Source organism: Erpetoichthys calabaricus, chromosome 1 (genome assembly GCF_900747795.2).
Source record: "Erpetoichthys calabaricus chromosome 1, fErpCal1.3, whole genome shotgun sequence".
Classification (NCBI taxonomy): Eukaryota; Metazoa; Chordata; class Cladistia; order Polypteriformes; family Polypteridae; genus Erpetoichthys; species Erpetoichthys calabaricus.
This window is the reverse complement of record NC_041394.2, coordinates 260438026-260458374: the sequence shown is the minus strand read 5'-3', so window position 1 is coordinate 260458374 and position 20349 is coordinate 260438026. Positions and strand designations below refer to the sequence as shown.

General features: G+C 38.0%; 2 protein-coding genes across 2 annotated transcripts in view; both read right to left on the bottom strand.

Annotated features, from left to right (window-relative positions):
* Positions 1–20349, bottom strand: part of cav2 (caveolin 2) — a 516729-nt gene that overhangs the window by 291884 nt on the left and 204496 nt on the right. The gene's annotated exons all lie outside the window — the stretch shown is intronic.
* Positions 1–20349, bottom strand: part of met (MET proto-oncogene, receptor tyrosine kinase) — a 206386-nt gene that overhangs the window by 99260 nt on the left and 86777 nt on the right. The window contains exon 3 of the mRNA XM_028814530.2: positions 5322–5513. Coding sequence (XP_028670363.2) covers positions 5322–5513 — 192 coding nt within the window. The remainder of the gene's footprint in view (positions 1–5321; positions 5514–20349) is intronic.

Here is a 20349-nt window from a genome sequence, read left to right as displayed (position 1 = left end):
TTTCACACGCATATTAGCTACAGCCACGGTCCATAATGGACTAGCAGGCTGTGCTGTGCTTAACGTCATTACTTGTGATAAGGAAAGCGTACACTCTAAAAAATAATAGTTCTTTAATGGCACTTTATGGGGGTTGTGTGGTCGCTCGCAGAACTATTGCTTGACAAACCACCATTTAATACTGGAAAGGGTTCTTTGCATATGAATTTGGTTCTTAGTGCTTTGAAAATATTCTAATTTAAAAAAAAAACTGCAATATTTAATACATTGTAGGATACCTAGCAAGACACCAACAGATTAAGAAACCTGGACATAGCCTGAATTATTGCATGTAGCAAGAGTCCTTTTAAAATCAGGAGCAAATGGTATTTCACAAATCTTTTACTATCTATTCATGGTTAGTTACTGTATGGGACCTGTGACAGATCTAAATAAATAAAGGTTCTTCCTTGAACTTTCATATGGATGGGTCATTTGAGAGCCAAAAATGGTCCCCCTATGGCATGACACTGAAGAATCACTGTCATACGAACTAAGAGTTTCTTCCAGAGATGTGACCAGTTTACTGTCAATGGCCAGCAGAGCAAGGATGCTTAAATGGTTTTGGCCCAGTGTGTTGCAGCTGTATGACTTGATTAGATTTAAGTAGGAGAAGCACCTGCTGATGTAACTCCAATTGTTGCCACTAAAGAAAATAGCTTGCATAGCTGAGGCATTGCACTATCCAACTCCATGTCTTTAAGAAACACCAAAAAATCACATAGCTTACCCCTGGCTGGCTAGTCCCCAGTACCAACCTAACCTTTTTTGAAATAAACAAATCTACTTTACTAAACTGAAACAAGGAGCAAACATAAGAATGCTATATTTATGTTTTTATTTAGAGTAGGATATGAACAAATTAAAATATTGGGCTATATTACTAGCAAATAACAGACTACGAGTAGCAGCTTCACTTGCCAAAAATCCACATGGGACTGAACTTGAAATGCTCCGATGCCAAAACGCTATCACAGTTCCTCTGATCACCATGCAGCAGCCCAGCGCCCTGCCACTGCTCAGCTTCCCTGGAAATGCCATTTTGAAGCATTTGTCCAATAAATGTCTAGCTCTGCTGCACTGAAAACAAGGTATATTATAAAGTACCATTTTAAATTCAGTGAAGCTGCACTTCAGTGGGTTTAAGTGTATCGTGTTAGCACAGGAATGTAAGAGAAAATCACTTTAAGCGACCTGCAAGAAATTATTGTTGATTCTAAATGAACTAGCCACAAAGTTGAACATGTTATAGCATGCTCTTTGTAACAGCCATATAAATAAAACAGTACATTATTTGACAAATTTTTTCATTACAATTTAGAGGAGGCTGAGCTTACCTTGTAGTCTTAGAGCAGTTACCTCGGGTGGCACCTTTATTGTTTAATTTACACTTTCACTGTGGAAACTGAATGAGTACCAGTGCATCCCACAGCTGAATGTGGCGTCTATCCAGAACATACATCCATCATGAGACACATTCCAACACACTTCCGCATTCATTCATATTCTACCTTAGATATGTTAAAAAAGTACCTCATTAAATCAGAAAAACTCCTCTAAAGGAACAGTTTTTATCAGTCCTTGATTCCAAACAAGAAAATGTCATGACAAAATTGTAGCTCCACTGAAAACAAACCTTTCTGCTCATAAAGCACAACGTGTCTGTTTTGTAAGGTGACCTGTGATAGAGCAAAGCACGTAAGGCACAAAATAAACAGTGATATTATCATTTTCATAAATGTATCATTTCTGATTTAACATTCACTACTGTGTACACAACTGAAGCAAGTTCTTCATAACAGCTGCCCAAGTTAGTTTTACTTCTGTAAGAAAGCTGAAACAATGGAGAAAAACAGCAGCTGCTGCTGGCTTTTTGGTCACAAGCGATATGAATGCCTGTCATCAAGGACTCACACTAACTGTTAGTGGTATATAAATCTTTTATTCCACTTCCTGCAGCTGTTTGGTTTGTGTTGGGACTATTCCGTGCATTACTAAAATTATTTGTAAAACGTCAGTAGCACAGTCACAACATCTTCCCAGGCGGATTCTTTACCATTTAACAGTTTTATCTATGGATCTACATGTCTGCCTCCAGCAGTAAGAGATTCATGAATCTGATCTCTTTGTCACAAAAGAGGTTTTACTACACTAGAAAGCCTACTGCGGGGCACAGGCATTTTTTACAACTTGGCAGCATGCTTCTTTATGCTCTTCATTTTCACAGAATTGATTTTACCTACCTGTCTGAAGGATTTCCTTATACTAATCAGAGCTTAAAAGACACAAGTGGAATTTCAAGATGGACCGTCTAAGAATGAACTTTTATGATTTCACTTCCCATCACCCAGTATTGTGATTTGAAACACTTTGGAAGTTGTGTAGTGCTTGTGATGAAAGATGTTACAGAAAACTGATATCCTGACACTCTGGCAAGGATTACAAAACGTTGAAGAAATGGCAATGAAAAGTGAAGTAAGCCATGCAAGTATCTTTATATTCAAAGTGTGTCCATTAACAAAAGAAGAGACTTTATAAAAGTTTTAATTCTGCTGCTTGTAACTGCGTGGGTATAATCTAACACTCTCCATTGATTTATTACCCATGGGACAGTTATGGCTAAATCTCCACTTTTATTTGGTCAGTGAGGTACAGGCCTCTAATGAACTCACAGACCTTCCCCCCTTATGATAAACTCCATTTCCTTTAATGAATGTATATGTGTTGGAGTTCTGGATTCTCACAGACCAGAGCATACAGTAGTTCTGCCATCTGTTTTCCTATCTATAAGTTATCAACACTAATGTCTCTCCTGCAACAAACCTGTTTTACCCAGTTCAAGGTTGATAGAAGCCAGAGCCTATACCAACAACACCAAGTGCAAGGCAGCAACCAAACAACAAAAAGAAGCTGGCAGTCCATAACAGTGTAGGGTGACAAGACATCCTGTATATCAGCCCCAATTTAGGTGTTCCAAATTACTCTTAAAAATGTTTATTTAAGACTTGACCAATTCCTAAATGTTGGAACAAATGCAGAAATTCCACTGCACATGCCATTACACACAGCTCCTTGCTCACAAATCACATCTATTGTATTCAGTATAGACACCAGGAAGACATCTTGTGTTTGCAAAGTTCACACCTAATGACATATGTAAAAGGGTTATGTACATACTCTGTGAAGAAGGGAAAGGTATGGTGTTGTGCAGAGCACAACACTGCTTCAAGTGTGATACAGGACCCTCAAACAAAGAATGACTAGCCCAGAATCTCCCATTAAGAAAGAACATCTTAAATTCTGCATTAGTAAATTATAGCGCAGCTGTCAATCACACTATCGTTGGTACTGATGGATTCAGTGCCTGGAGTGGATATACGTAAGTGCCAGTACTCTCTAGTTGAGATTTATCGATTCAATGAAAAAAGTTCCCCCTTGGAGGTTCGAGCGTGAGGGGAGGGGAGGGGGAGGATTTATGCCTGTAACACTGCTGGTACGCAGCAAAGACTACCAGTACACAACCACTTAAATTTAGAAGTACCGGTGAGCACCGGTCCACTACAAGCATTGGATGGATTAGATATAAAATTGAAGTGTTTGTGGTTGAGATGGCCTCCATCCTTTATTGTTATCATTGTCATTATTGGTTTGACGTATTTAACACCTTGTCTTGTGGTGCGTTCAATAAGTTAGTATTACTCAGTTATGAACATATTAAATAAAATGTTATTGTTAACATGTTTCCGTTTTGTTACCAAAGCAGTGTTGCTAAAAAAAGAAAAGGTGGTTATTGTTTTTTTTTTTTAGTTGGTAGGTTCTGTGTGTAAATCTGAAAAGATTACCCATTTATGAGGAAATGATTGTTTCTGTTTTATCTATTGTCATGACTTTACATTAGCTGGTATGATATGAGTTACCTGTGCTCCTTCTAGTTCTATTGATTTGCATGTGGGAGAAGGTTCCCATCCATCATGATTTTCCAGAACTGGTTTATTTAATGGGCGGCATGGTGGCGCAGTAGGTAGCACTGCTGCCTCGCAGTTGGGAGACCTGGGGACATGGGTTCGCTTCCCGGGTCCTCCCTGCGTGGAGTTTGCATGTTGTCTGCGTGGGTTTCCTCCGGGTGCTCCGGTTTCCTCCCAAAGACATGCAGGTTAGGTGGATTGGCGATTCTAAATTGGCCCTAGTGTGTGCTTGGTGTGTTTGTGTGTGTCCTGCAGTGGGTTGGCACCTGCCCGGGATTGGTTCTTGCCCTGTGTTGGCTGGGATTGGCTCCAGCAGACCCCCGTGACCCTGTGTTCAGATTCAGCAAGTGGATGGATGGATGGGTTTATTTAACAATATTTTGCAAAAATACATTTGTTTGGCACATTACAACTGGGTATCTGACATATGGATTAAACAAAATGAGTAAGTAGGCCTACCACTTGGCAGGCTCTGATGTAAATCAGTAACAATCTACTGTCTAAATAACAGCATTAAGGATGACACCGCCTGAAAATCAAAGCCTAGTTAAAAAAAAACAAAAAAACAGTAAATCCCTTGTTTCGGTATCTCTGGTCTTGAGTAAATGTGCTAAAGGCTAACTGTTCTGAACTGCAGATGTGCGTGGGGTGAAAATCTGCTCACCCACTCTTAATTACCCATTTTTGCCAGGCGATAAATCAGAATTGATTCAGTGAACAATGAAGGCAGCTATATTCTAATAAAACTCAGAAAAATGCATCTTTGTGTAATCTGTTCAAACAGAGATAAATATACTGTATGTGTGTGCAAATCTTGTCTGGGCCCACTGTTTTTGAACATGTTGTATAAATAGTACAAGCTGACACATTTACAGCTAATACCTCAATGATTAATAACATAAAAACAATGATTTCCCTAAGTTTACACATATATAGCTTCAAATGACAACTTTTCTGAAAGACAAATTTTAAGCAAAACAGTCAGTGTTTAACTGAAATTCAGATTAACCTACCATGGGTGTGGGTAACTTTTAAAAAGATCGAAGAGATTATGTTTATACACATTATGCAGTGTAAAGCAGACATTTCTCACATCTTCCAGTAATTTGCATTATTCAAATCCCTGTATACTTTAGATGCGCTATGTATATTACTGCATATCTCACAAAAAACAAAAGTGGACTAGAGATTGTGCTAGAAAATGTACAGGAAATACACAGAAAATGGAGCACAGTAAAAAGTATCTATACAGTATATTCACACATATGCACACACAATATTATATGTAAAACAATACTTCAGTATTACTTGCATTACCTGCATTATTCTGCCTTCTGATGTTCCAAGATTTGCAACTGTGAGCTCTCCCTGAGTAAAAACTGTGATAGAAGTTAAGAGTACATTGCTGAACTGGCCAAGGAACAAATCAAGCCGTTGCATTGCGGTTTTCACTTCTAGGCGGTATCCTTCTCCATGTTTTCCATGGCACGATATGTCATCTGGAGAAGTCTGTAAAAAGAAAAGCACATTGATGTCATATAAGATAGCTTGCAAATGTTAATTACTGAAGTTTGCATAATATCAATTTTGTTGTATATGTTAAATAATAAATCTGTCATCGTCATTGACTCAACGGTGTTCTGAATAACTAAAGGTCTCCAGACACTTCTGCTCTCAGGCATTCTGCTGATATGTAATCCTGTCCAGTCAGTGATGTCGTGAGTCCATTTTACTAGCCTGAAACAGCTTCTTTCTCCTGCTGCACAGCCTTGTGTCACTTATATTTGAAATAAATATCTACTGTGTTTCTGTGATGAACTGGCACCCTGTGACAATACTTGAAAATGGATGGATGGAGGATGGATCTCCTGTTTTTATGTTAAATGACCAAAATCATTTACTGTTTACTTGTGCATTATCAAATTTAATCCATTTCATAGATGTGGGGGATGAAGTCCTGTATAGTATTATATATACAGTCTCACTCATGTTATGTAATAAAAAGTACAGCATTTGTAAATATTGTGAATACACATATATTACATACATGCACATATAAAACCACTGTTATAAATACACAGACTTTATACTACAGTTATGACCTTTAAGGTTAGCAGGCAAAGAAGAACAATTTTGCTCAAAACAACACATATTTACTAGAACCACTGATTTTAATGAGGTGGGAACACTGAAAAGGTTCCACCAACATTCCTTTTGCAAATGGACCATGTCTGGCTTGGTTCATCATTGTTTGAAATTCTCTAGATGTCCTGGTAAAAACCACTAGGTGAGGTGGTCTCATATGTTGCCTTGTCACTCTACCATCGCTCATACAGAAGGTTGTTTTTCCATTTCCCATCCCTGATACTGGTTGATGTCTAATAAACCTGTTCTCCAGCTGTAGAAGAATGTGAATGAGTGCATTTTACCTGTGAAGTGTACAGATGGTATGCTCTATGGAAAAGTTCTAAGACCATTAGGCTGCCAAGAATCATCACGGACTATGTGTCTTAATAGAATAACACTCTGTATTTATTCCCAGAATATTCAAATAATGAGACATAAGAAAAATAGAAAGCAGGACCTTTAGAAATACTGGGCACTAACTGAACAACACTTAACAGACCACCACAAACAGCCTTCTTTGTCACCTGTAACTGTCAAGAACTATATTTTTATACCAACAATGGAAAGTCTTGAGGCTTCTTATTATCTCACAAAATTGTTTTTGTCCATACTCCTTTATATACAACTTCATTCGAAAACTACCATCAAGCATGGCAATGTGCTCCAATGGATGTGGTGCTAGACAAAATCAAAAGGTCTCCAAATTGCTCACTGCAGGATAATATAGGAAAATACGTATTCTTTGATCCACCCTTATGCTTCAAGGCCAGCTTGTAGGAGCAATAGGATCATGCAGCCAAAGTGACTCACATTTAAGCTCCAGGGGAAAAAAAAACAAATGTCATCAGACCTGGCAAGGTGTTTTAAACTAAGTGAAAACCCTGGGATCACTGACAGGAAACCGAGCAAGCACGACAAATACGTGGAAAGTACACAAAAGAGGCACCCTGACCTGGAAAAGAACCCTAGAACGGGAGAGGAAGAGTATGATTTGCTTCAAATACACTGGGAAAAAGATAATAATACTGTAATTACTCCCTTAGAACTAATCACTTGCCTTCTTCCATGGATACTTTGCCTTTCTATTTTTTCTTTTAATTACCTTGACAGTGTCACTTTTATTGTCACATATTGTGAAAGAAATGACCTTCACTCTCTCCTTAGGTGCAAAAAGGCCATGTCTTTTTATTAAAACATTACAAAGGCTTGGCATTCTCCTGCGTAAATGAAGAGTGAAATACTTGTGAAACCTTAGCAAATTTGACTTGTTTGTACAAAGAATCCAGCTTGGTTGTATTCTGTACCACTTTGATTAAGTTTAACATTTTTCTTCCACAACCTACAGCACATATAAATATACTTTTGTACAGTATGTACTTCTATACCTAAATACATACACAGACACTAAATGTATATATGTACAAATGCACATGCACCATCATATTTAAAATGAGAGGGAGAAAAACAGCCTAAAAATTGCTATCATTCATCTGAAAATTTGAAATTCCAGTTCTTCACGTCATATATTACTGCATTTCATCCATCCAAAGTACTGGATATTGCATTATAATCTACTCTCCAATCAATCCTTTTTCTAACATGTTTACTCAGATCAGATCAGATCAGAGCTGGTGCCTATCCTGACAGCAGTGGACCCATGGCTGTGCATCAGCTTATTGCAGGGCACATTCACCATTATCTAACTGTAAATTACCCAATGTCCAATGTCCAATCCAGGTTTTCTGTTTTTTTCTCCCACTTTCAAAGATCTGCACAGTAGGATATCAATCCACTCCACATTAGTCTGGTAAGAGTCAGTGTTAGTATGGTGTGTCTGAATATGCCCTGTTATAATCTGATGCTATTTCAAATATGTATTATTATTATTATCCATCCATGCCTTAATAAAAGAATGCATGCATTTTCTAACTAACTTATTATGTTCAGGTTCATGGAGAGCTGGTGCTTACCCAGGCAGTATTAGGCACATGCATATTATATTTTATTATATTGACTCATATTGGCTCCATTTCTATACTTCATGTCTTTTGGTGTCACTGCCTTAGCACCTCAGTTACCTCTTAGTCAAGTGCCATACGATAACTGCCATGTTTCCAGGCAAGATTGTTTTACTCACTAATCATGGCGCCAGAGATTGGCTGTGCGTTGCATGTTGATTAGCAACTGTACTCTGAACCCGTGACAATGATGGCCATATAAACCGATACACATAAAATTCTCACACCTGCTTGAAAATGATCACTGTGCCTCCATGTTAGTCTTATTTAATCATATTATATTATTGGGTGGCAGAGTGGTGTAGTCGATAGCTCACTGATCCAGCATTCAAGTCCGAATACTTTGTCCAATCATTTTCCATGTGGAGTTTGTATGTTCTTCCCATGTATGCTGAATATTCTTGTTTTCCTCCCACATCCCCAAATATGTGCATTTTAGGTTTTTCCAAATTGCTCTGTGTAAATGTGTGCATGAGTGGGCCCTGCAACGCACTGGTGCCCTCTCCTGTGCGGCCAGCATAAGCTCTGGGCCACCAGTAACCTGGACTTTGTCTAAGCAGGTTTGAGAATATTTGGATCATATTATGCTTTTATACAAACACAAAGAACTACATATCCTTCAATCCATTCATATTTGGAACCTGTTTTTCCCATTTTGCACACACACACTTTTTGGGTTATCCTGAGGATCTCATAAACATCATTTTCAGGCTTGCCCTTTGGCAAGTTTGTACAAATGCACGTTTCTTCCTTTGAATGTTGAACTTTGCCTTCACGGTGTATTTCATGCCAAATATATACTATACATAAACATTGAATGTGCTGAACTAAACATTACATATGCCTTCACTTATTTTGTCAATGGAAATACAAAGCAACCAAAAAATCGGTAAGAACTTGTTTATTTACCTCCTCCAAAATTACTTTGCATTGAACACATGCCTAGATTGTGTTAAAAAAAGTGTCACAGAGAGAAAAAACAGGAAAAGGTCATTAGCGACCAACAAGCTGGTCAACATGCAATCTTCCCCCACTTGCCCTACTTTGCCAAAAACTTGGATACAGAATTTTCCTTCCAGTGTCATAAGAAAATATTTATTACTTTCACAGCCAAAAACATTTTGGCTCCATTTAAGAAATAATGTTTACAATAGTTCAAAGTCCTTATGTTTGACTAGTTCAAGCAAATAAAATTCAAAGATGTCTTAGTAAGCTCTCTGTGTGATTGAGTCCCTCCCAAAAACTGCAGCTGAGCATATGGATTTTATTCAAGTAAGATATCACACGCAACATTTCAAAGAGAGAAACAGCAGGTGACTAAAGACGCCGTATTGTCTCAGGACCTTACGGTAACTTAAAAACATTTCAGTGTTAGTAGGCGGTCAGCTCCACCTGAAATGTAAAACTCTTATGATCACCAAAGTGATAAACTAACATTTCAGTTTAATGTTGGAACCTTCATTTAACAACTTCAGGCCCTCTCTGAGAGGAAGTACATATCCTTTCATTATCTTTAACTTCATTGTGTTATCATGAGTCAAAAGGAGACAGTGCCTAATCTAACAACAAGAAGTACATTTCAGGAACCAGTGCTGGATGGGACATGCATGTGTCTAACACCGGGCCACTCGATCAGACTTGTCTCTAACTGTTGGAAGAATCCACTTAAAAACAAAATAAAAATCTATTCAATAAGTCCATGAGACAGAAATCAGATAAGGACCCGAGCTCTGTGAAGGGTAATACTCACTGCTGTGCCACTCAGGAGGAGATCAGTCATGCACACATACAGTACATAACATGTGGAGAGTCAGCGTTATACAACTGACTGACAGAAACAAAGAGGTTTGGTATGAAATGTGGATGTAGCAGCACACCATATAACTGCACACCTCCCACAAATCTGAGACTGCACTGGGCAAGCTTCACTTAACAGCTTTACCACAGCTGACAAACAACAAAGATGTGAAACCTCAGGATCGCAGTTTTGTGGCAGACCTTCTCAAACCCAACCACTGAGTATACCCATAACAGAAAAACCGACAGGTGCTGCTTTGAGAGGCACATTTATTGCTCACAATGAAATACGATATTTATTTTCTCTAAAATTTAAACAGATTCTCCCATGAGTGATCTCTGTCTTCTTTAAGGGCTCTGCTATAATCTCCATATCAGAAACTGAAAGATCAGTGTTACTTATTCACAGTTAAAAGAAAATACGTGCCACCATTGATTTTATTTGTGTGCAGAACATCTCCCAGAAAGCTCTGTTTCACAAGCATTGTCGTAACTGCTCTATTCTGGCCAATATTTTTTTTAACATGCATCTTGGAAGATATGTAAAAAGACCTTTTCACCTAGAAATGTCTAATTATTTGGATTACAAAGGAGCAGATTTTTTTTAGAACAAAGTACACTGTGCTGATTTTTAAAACTGAATACATTATAGTCATAATGTTATATTCCTCAAATTACACATTTCTATAGAAAATATTTATTGATGTAGAGTTAGTCTTGTCTCAACTCACTAGACAACTATAAATCAACATACAGAGGAAATGCACAACAACATACTCATTTTTTTCACATACAACAACTCTTCAGGCAGAAGGGGTCCATTATACTTTATAATGTTGGTAAGCCCCGGGATTGGACAAGGAGATTGCTGGTATTTGGCTAGTGTCACAAAGATTTGCCTTTATTTCAAACACCTGGCCTGAATATTGTTAATACGTAGCAGCAGCAGGCCCCATTAGCTAGTGTTAGAGGTCTAGAAATGGGTTTGAGGTTGGAATTGGAGGTCAGTAAGGATATCCCCATTGTCCTCTGACGTTGCATTATTAGAGGTGCATAGGCTACAATTTCCCAGCATCTGCCATTTATTACCCCACCTTATAAAGTACACAGCAATGACAGCCATTTGTGTACCACAGTCTTGGAGGATATGCAGGCGTGGTAAAACTGCCCCTCAGACATTCATATTTTATAGGTAGCCCATTCTTATACTGTAGAAGGCATCTTATAACTGGTATAGATTGACTGACCTCAAGTGGGCACACAGGCATTTATACATTGTGAAGGTGGATTTTTTAAAGCCATTTGTACCATGGTTGAGGATTTGAAAGCCATATTGTGTTTATTCATTATCACAATTTAAAGTTTCTTGCCTATGGTAGACATCTGAGTAGTGTGTACAACATTCCTCAATTACAATAGTACATTTAGTACTGCTTTTTAGGCACAAATGTCCGACAAACTTTATATATATATAGTAATTTTATAAACTGATCCAATTCCATTCACCTTTCTAACAAATACTACTTGATTACTTTTCTGGTTTAGAATTCCACACACTTTCCAAACGTGTTGCATTCCATGGTGGGGTTCCACATAGCAGGAGACCATCAAAGCAGCACTGTGCACAAATCAGACAACAAACTTGGAAGTGTCCCTCGCATGACACAATCACATCTACTGCCACTTGGAGGCTGGTCTGGGATTTGAGCCTGGACTCTGGAGCTGTGAGCAGCACAACTAACCAATATGCCCCCCTAAATTTCCTTTGAGCCACCTTCACCTGCGATACCACCTTCTTAACAGTATTCAAATCTCCTTCTCTGATAATATTTTAATGCTTTGTCTACTGCCATCATTTTGACAAGACAATGCCTGAGAAAGAAATCCAATATTAAGTACAGCTATTGGAAAAGATTGTCTAACTTTAGCTGTCTATTCCCGGCAACACTTGACAATCATGACAGTCTGATTTTTTGAAGACTCCTGATTTTAAAATAGGCTTCCTGTCAAGATGCTTGTTATATTACTTTACAAAAGGCTATTTCGATGACATTTTTGAAACTTCACGTTTCTTGAATGAGGATGTGGCGAGATAAACTAGGCTTGATCTCAAGGTCATTTTTTTTCAAATTACATTAGGGCAGTGGTCAATATTCTGCTTTATCTTGACTGTGAGTATACAGACATCCCTAGAACTACAAAACTAAAGTTGATAATATTGATCTCGTATTAATCGGACTAATCTTTAAGTATCCAAGTAAAACAGAAACTACTATTCTGCCTGAGGCATCACAGATGTCAACATACTGTTAATAATTAATTTTAAGAAAAACAATAAACAGCCCAAAGTTACAGCAACATGCTGTTCTGGATGGAAGAACAAAGTGTTCAAAAGGGCAAAAACAAATTTTCATTAAACAAATAAGTAGAAAAGCTTTGATAAGTTTTTAAAAATCGTATTTTTCTGGCATATTCACTTACTACATTTCATTCATGGCGGCAGAGCACCAAGGCTTGAAAAGACCACTTGCAACACGCTTACTCACCCAAATGTGTTAGTCTGTTAGCAATGTGTGATCCTACATACCAAGAGCTGGGGGGAGGTATGACAATCTCCAGTAGTTTGCAATAGGGAAAAAATGATAAGAGCTTGACACTGACTAATGACCCCTTCAATAACGGACATAAAAACAGGACTATCACTATCAACAGGATTTGTTTATGCTACATAGGTTGATTATCACATTCTTTAGAAAGAAAAGTATCACTGAAAGTATAACTGCGCGTCTAAAGCAAGAAAAACGTAGTATAATGTACATTTACATGTACAGTATTTTGCAAATAATAAAGGTGTTCTGATAGCAACCATCCAACCCAGACTGACACCAAAGTGGCCAAAGTGTGCAAAAATTAAGAATTATTATTTTAATAAACACACTGCTGACCTTATCTGCTCATTACTTAAGGTGGTTAGACTTACCTCTCAACTGATGCTTTGTCTAACCTTAGACACATTGGAGGAGCAATGGCTATTTCCTCCTAGGTCACCCTTCTCTTGTTATCATGGGTGCCCATGCCTCTACCTCGTCTACTTTGACACTTCTCTCTAACATGGTAACACAACTTGACAAACCATCAAATGTTTATGTATGTGTGTGTGTATATATAGCTATATATATATATATATATATATATATATATATATATATATATATATATATATATATATATATATATATACAGTCGATCCTTGATATACCACCGGCCTGACATGCGAACAACTTGATTTACGACCAAAATTTTTATTTTGATTTACGACCAACATCTTGTGTTACAACCTGAATTCGGTCATGTGTATCCGCTTGCGTGATTGTAAACAAACAGCCGATAGCGTTCATAAGCATCAGTCAGAGCCCAGATACATGTGTTTGTGGACGTAATTTTGGTCAGTGCAGTGATTTATATAATTTATTTCGATAATTGCTAAGGAAGGAAGAGAAGGTAACGAAGGTAAAGAAAGCGATCACAATCGAAACAAAGAAGGAAATTGTGTGGAAATATGAGAGTGGTGTTAGTGTGACCGATCTCGCTAATATGTACAGCATGTCGAAATCCACCATCTCGACAATTTTACAAAGAAAATATTTGTATAAGGAGGCTCCTTCCAAACAATAACTACCTTCCATTTCATTCTCCTCCTCCCTTCCTGCAGCCCAAAGATGTCAAATTAAATGGTGAGTACAGTATGAAATTGTTGTTTCTGGTAGGCTAGGCACTTTTTATAACTGTTTGGTTAGTACATTAGAAAAATTATTGGTGTTTTGGTAAATTATGCACATTATACAACACTTTTTTATTATGAAGAGGTTAAGTAAGTGTTGCTGTGGGAGGTTCGGAACGCATTATGGGTATTTCCATTATTTCTTATGGGAAAAATAGTCTTGACTTACAACCAACTTGAGTTACAACCAGCCCTCGCGAACGAACTGAGTTCGTAAGTCAAGGGTCCACTGTATATATATATATATATATATATATATATATATATATATATACTGTATATACAAGGGAAAGTCAAAAAGTAAAGACAATTTGAAAGTTACATGGTAACTGCAATGGTTAGAAACTGACACAATACAACACATTTACAATGGCTTATGGGTAGTTCGAACACATAGTAAGCAGGGCTCTGCTGTTAGTCAAAAGAATCTTGATGCTCCATTGTGGGATTGCACCATTGTTGAAAAATGCACCGTTATAAGATAGCTATGGAAAAAGGGAGCGAAATCTGCTGCAAAGGATGTTGGCTTGTTCAGATCACTAAGCTGTTTGGTTATCCATCTTGTGCAAACTTTATAATACTTGAAATCATCATTCATTCCTAGTTTATATCTTTGCCTGATGGTAATAAACAGGGAGTCCATAATGGATCATCATTTTTGACTTCTTGTGTCTTACCTTCATAATATGTTATTATACAGTACATACATCAGGGATCGATCTACCACCAGGGTGTTCTGGGTATGTGCCAAAATTACCAAGGGCTCCCCAGGTGTCTGTGCGCAAAAATTAATTGTTAAAAGTAAGATCAACAACCTGTTAAGGAGTTTCATTCATTAAGTTGCCCAGGGACTTGTGGAGGTCTTAATCCAGCCTTGACATACATACCCAGACTCACATGCATCCTTTTATACAGGTATCTCTGAAATACACCTGACATACACTTGTGTGTGCCTTGGATGTTGACACACTCTTATCTAAGTACTATAAGCTGCCACTATGTTTATATATGGGTGGCACGGTGGCACAGTGGTAGCGCTGCTGCCTCGCAGTTAGGAGACCCGGGTTCGCTTCCCGGGTCCACCCTGCGTGGAGTTTGCATGTTCTCCCCGTGTCTGCGTGGGTTTCCTCCGGGCACTCCGGTTTCCTCCCACGGTCCAAAGACATGCAGGTTAGGTGGATTGGTGATTCTACATTGGCCCTAGTGTGTGCTTGGTGTGTGGGTGTGTTTGTGTGTGTCCTGCGGTGGGTTGGCACCCTGCCCGGGATTGGTTCCCTGCCTTGTGCCCTGTGTTGGCTGGGATTGGCTCCAGCAGACCCCCGTGACCCTGTGTTCGGATTCAGCGGGTTGGAAAATGGATGAATGGATGTTTATATATACACATTATACATAGGAAATTCACACCAAAAGTAAATGTATCAGAAAGTGTCTTGACGATATTGACTCGCAACACTGTCAGAAACATGTAGCTCCATTTACCATTTCACATCTGAGTGACAGTGACGTTACTTGCGTCAATGATGTGTTCACAGTTCAGTGTAAAAAAACTTCAGACACAGAATACATAATTTGGCAGTTTCAGTCACTGAATGTGTTTTGAAGAAGGAAATCCCAGCTGCTGACATTCACTTTCACATTCATTTAATTATCCTAAAACATGATGGGCATCATGTGGTCCAACTGTAGATGTATGACTAGAATGCTCTATCATTTGCAAGAGATTTGTTTTCTAGAAAGGTGGAATAAAGTATTAAACAGAATAGGGATTTCTAAAAAATAAATACAAAAAATCTTTATTTGTAATGAGCAAAAAAATGACCAGTTGGGTTTTGATGGTTTCCTCCTCTAGTGGGCATTTTTGTAATGGTTTGTGCTTTGGGAATGCTTAAGCTCACAACATTCTGGCACCATGATAAACCATAATGTATTAAAATACAGGGCTTAATTTTATGCAACAGAAAACACAAATCATCTCACGTGTAGTTATATCAATAAAAATACACAAAACAGATTTTTTTGGATTGTTTGTTTTTTTCTGTATTATAGAGTTAAGTGTGCTACCTTCGCTCTTCTTCTTGCTCCTCCCTGATCATCATCATTTCTAATTTTTGGTTTTGTTTGGTTTTAATTTCTAGATTTTCTGATGTTTTAAGTTTTTTATAATTGTTTCTTTTATTTATTTATTTATTTATTGTTGTTCGGTATCCTTCCCTGAAAGGCGCCTTGTATAAATAAAATGTATTATTATTATTATTATTATTATTAATTGCACCCTTTAGGTTTTTCTGGCCTAAATTTCAGGTGAGCCTCCTATTTGTCATCCTCTTCATTCATTTTCATCATCTGTTTCAGTTTGTAATGTGTGTGTGTGTGTGTGCGTCTGTGCACAATATACCTAAAAGATTTTTGTGTTTTCATTTTTTATATTTAGATTTTTCTGTGGGGCGGCACGGTGGCGCAGTGGGTAGCGCTGCTGCCTTGCAGTCGGAAGACCTGGGGACCCGGGTTCGCTTCCCGGGCCCTCCCTGCGTGGAGTTTGCATGTTCTCCCTGTGTCTGCGTGGGTTTCCTCCGGGCGCTCCGGTTTCCTCCAACAGTCCAAAGACATGCAGGTTAGGTGGATTGGTGATTCTAAATTGGCCCTAGTGTGTGCTTGGTGTGTGGGTGTGTTTGTGTGTGTCCTGCGGTGGGTTGGCACCCTGCCCGGGATTGGTTCCTGCCTTGTGCCTTGTGTTGGCTGGGATTGGCTCCAGCAGACCCCCGTGACCCTGTGTTCGGATTCAGCGGGTTGGAAAATGGATGGATGGATGGATTTTTCTGTATTGCTCATTTAAAAAGATTTCTGGTCTGAAAGCTGCTCATTTGTTTTTGGTTGTATTCCCCAGAGCTGTCCTTGCACTTTGGATTTAGAGCTGGAAAAATGGAAGAATATAAACATTTTACATTAAGAGCAACTCTCTTTGAAGGGCACATGCAAGTGAGGGGCAGAGTGCTGGAATCTTGTGTGGTTCGGTGGCAACAGTCACTTTTTTGCCCAGAAAACACAGAAAAGGCATCAGTACCTCACAGAATTTAGAAATCAAAGATAACTTTCAGTCAACTAATTGATTCTTAATACATAACAAAAATGAGACAAAGTGAATCAAAGTGAAAAAGTACATATTCACCCTTGTAAACACAGAAAGGCAATCCAAAGCACATGCAACATGGAAATAGAAAAATATAATGTACAGCATATACATGAAACACAGAAGAAAAAGAACTTGTCTTTGTGATCACAGTCATGCTGGCTGATTAGCCCGCTTATGTTGTGTTCCAAGAAATGCATCCCCATTGTAGAAGTGCACAGCAATCAACAACTAAAAACAAACTGGCGGTTGTGCGTGAGCCAACATTTCAACCATGCATTTTCTAAATTTAAACAAAGGGTAGGAGAAAAACAACCTCAATTCATAAAAACTAAATATGGCATATGTTATAAGAAAACATCTTTTACATACAGACAGAATATTTTTGAAAGGCCACACTAGCATCTGTGCAATGCTAAGTAATACCTCAGGACTGAAATTTAGGATTATTTTTACCTTTCACAATCTGATGACCATATTTCAAAATCTTTCATTTCTGGTACTGTAGCATTATAGTTCAAATAACAAAGTGTTATGAAAGTCTACACCTTAGACATTAAGTGTAACTGAATAGTGAGATTTAGGATCAATCTACTGTACTGCTTTCGCTGGAAACTGACACAATACAAATGCTGTGATAATGCACTGCTCTTGCCAAAGAAATGACACCAGTTTAATGTGTCTTTAAAAACATGTAATTTCTTTAAAATAATAAACCACAGAGAAGTGTACTTGTGAGGGAATATAAAATGAACAAGAATGTCATTTATGTCTGTTTGAATACAACAGGTCATTTCTTTAAAACAATATTGTGATATGAACTGTTTTGCTACTTCAGGCACAGGGTATGAATGGAGGAAATCAGGTGGTGGTGAGCATTTTATCTTGCTCTCTCACCTAAGCACTCCATTAGTTCACAATAACATCAAGGCAGTCCATCTCATCCTGCACTTAATACAACTTAACCTCCTATTGATCCCTACCTTCACTCTCATTTTGTAAGCCATCACATTGTACAATGTCAACTGATTTAGTGTTTCAGTGTCAGCCAAACACTCTCTTTTATAGGTGTATTATACTGAGTAAAATATGCAACATTGTCATCTTTGATAAAGGCGACATATAAAAGGAATAAGGTTGTATTAAGTCATGTGATGGCACCTGACCTCGGCTGTAATCAGTTTGAGTCACCAAGCATACTCATTCAGGCTTCAGCTCAATGCTTGTGGTAGGGCTGAATGTCACCGACACTCTTCATAAAAAGCATAGAGAAATATCAGATCTGCTTCAGATCTGCCTCCCTGAAAATCTAAAATTGTCATTTGTTAGAGTACTGAAATAATCAATGGTAATAACATATCCAGTCAAATGTATTGTCTGTGGAAATTTTACAGCTTTACATGCAAAAAAGTCAAAGGGTTTTAGAGTTTCAAAATGCCACCGTGAGGCCAAGTACACTCATGCATGCATGCACACTCACTTTCAGCTCAAATAAAGCCTCTTTTGTTCTTCAGTTTGCCAGCTTTGAGTCAAGAATGTGATTCACTGCATACTTGTGGCTTTACAGGACCCGCAGTTGTTGTGAATTTTCAAGCCCCGTATGGTACGCATGAGACAAAAATGCAGCATGGCACACTTCCTGTGCCATATATCCTGAACACCTCTTAATTATTAATTATGTGAAAACTAAACCCCCCATCAAACAGTTTGCCTGTTGGTTAGAGTGCTAGATTACTAGAGTCAATTAAAAAGTCCTCTTTTAAAGTTGTTGATTTCTTACACATCAGAAAATCAAGTGTTCCTAAGCTCTGAATCTCAAAAGTGTACAGTATACTGTATATTAAGAAATATTTGTATTTGTGCATATTTGAACAGCATATTTAATATGCTATGTTTTATTTATATCCAGGTATCTATCAGTCCTTTCTACCTTCTTGGTGTAGTAATAATAATAATAATTATACATTTTATTTAGTTCAGGGTGTTGAGCCACAGCAAGCCCCAAGAAACTTCTTAGGACAGTGTGCCATTTTATGTATATAAAATCTGTATCTTTTAAAACAGTAAATACATATTTATAAAAATATATGTACTATATATATCATGTGTACTGTATATACAGTACATATTAATTATACACTATGCACATGTTCTTAGAAGCTAAATGACACTTTAGCTTCAAGATAATAAATAAAAAATCTGAGCCTAACTGCATTGTGTACCGACACCATAAATACAATTATTTGTTTACTTAATTTTTCTACTGCCAGAAACCAAACTTGAATGGAATGTTAGTCCATCTCATGGGTACAACATCTTTCAGATACCACACTACTCAATAGAATTGTATTTTGATCCTCGAAAATACTTTCCTGAGGCCTATTCATTTATACAGTAGGCTATATGGGTAATACAGGGTCATCACCAGATTAAGACAACCAAGTTCAGACAAGGCTTTAGGAAAATTAGTTTGTTTAGACTACACGGACATAAATGGCACATTAACCAAAGCACAAGAAATGGTAATAAACACTTGCTTATCTCAACATTTTCTGAATATGTAAGGCTACCAATGATGCTACCTCTTAGAGATCCAAGCCTATGTGGCACTACACCTTATCTGAATACGCACTCTTTTCTTGTGGAGTGCAGGTCCACTGGCTTTTTGTACCTGTTTGTTTCTCATACTCCTTGGCAAACATTAAGACAAAAGCTAGTAACCCTGTATCTTGTGTTCAACAATGCATGTCTACTGAGAACAAATATAAGGGATGAAGCCAAGCAAATCGCTAAAATATTGTGTGGTGTCTGTGATGCTTAAACAAGTTAACAGTGAAGGCAGTGGGATGCAGGCTAGGAGAGATTTAGAGCTCAGCTGATGTCACCAGGAAGCGCTCAGCCTGGGATTACTCGGTGTGATCAGCTATTGGGGTTCTCCTTTAGCTTATACTTTAGGTAAATTGCTTCTGAGGGCCCTGGCAATTTAGATGTTATGGGTACATGGCTGCCAATTGGCAGTTACAACAATGCAGAAAGTGTGATCTGTGATGGATCTTGTGTGACTTTACAACAATTCACTTGGTGTAGCTGTCAGGATTTGCACTAGGGACACGTAGAGTGTGGAGTGAGGGGTTGAATGAGAGAGCTTAGCTAACGTTACAAGGAAGCACTCTACTTTGCATGGCTTAGTCAGTCCCTGCACACATACAAATGGGAGTTATCCTTTAGGTTTTACTTTAGGGAAGCTTCTTTTGAGAACTCAAGTAATCCAGATTTCACAGGTTCATGGCTAACAACTAATAGTTACCAAATTTGTGACCTGGGCTGGATTGTGGTGTGATTTCACAACAGTACAAGAATTAACTTTATTTGTTGCACTGTCTTTACTTCAACTTCAAAAGATTCATCTTTCTTTAGTTAACTATGTAAAAATAACAAAATGACAGAATCACCTTATTCCACAACAATGAATGATCCATCAGGTTAAGAAAACAC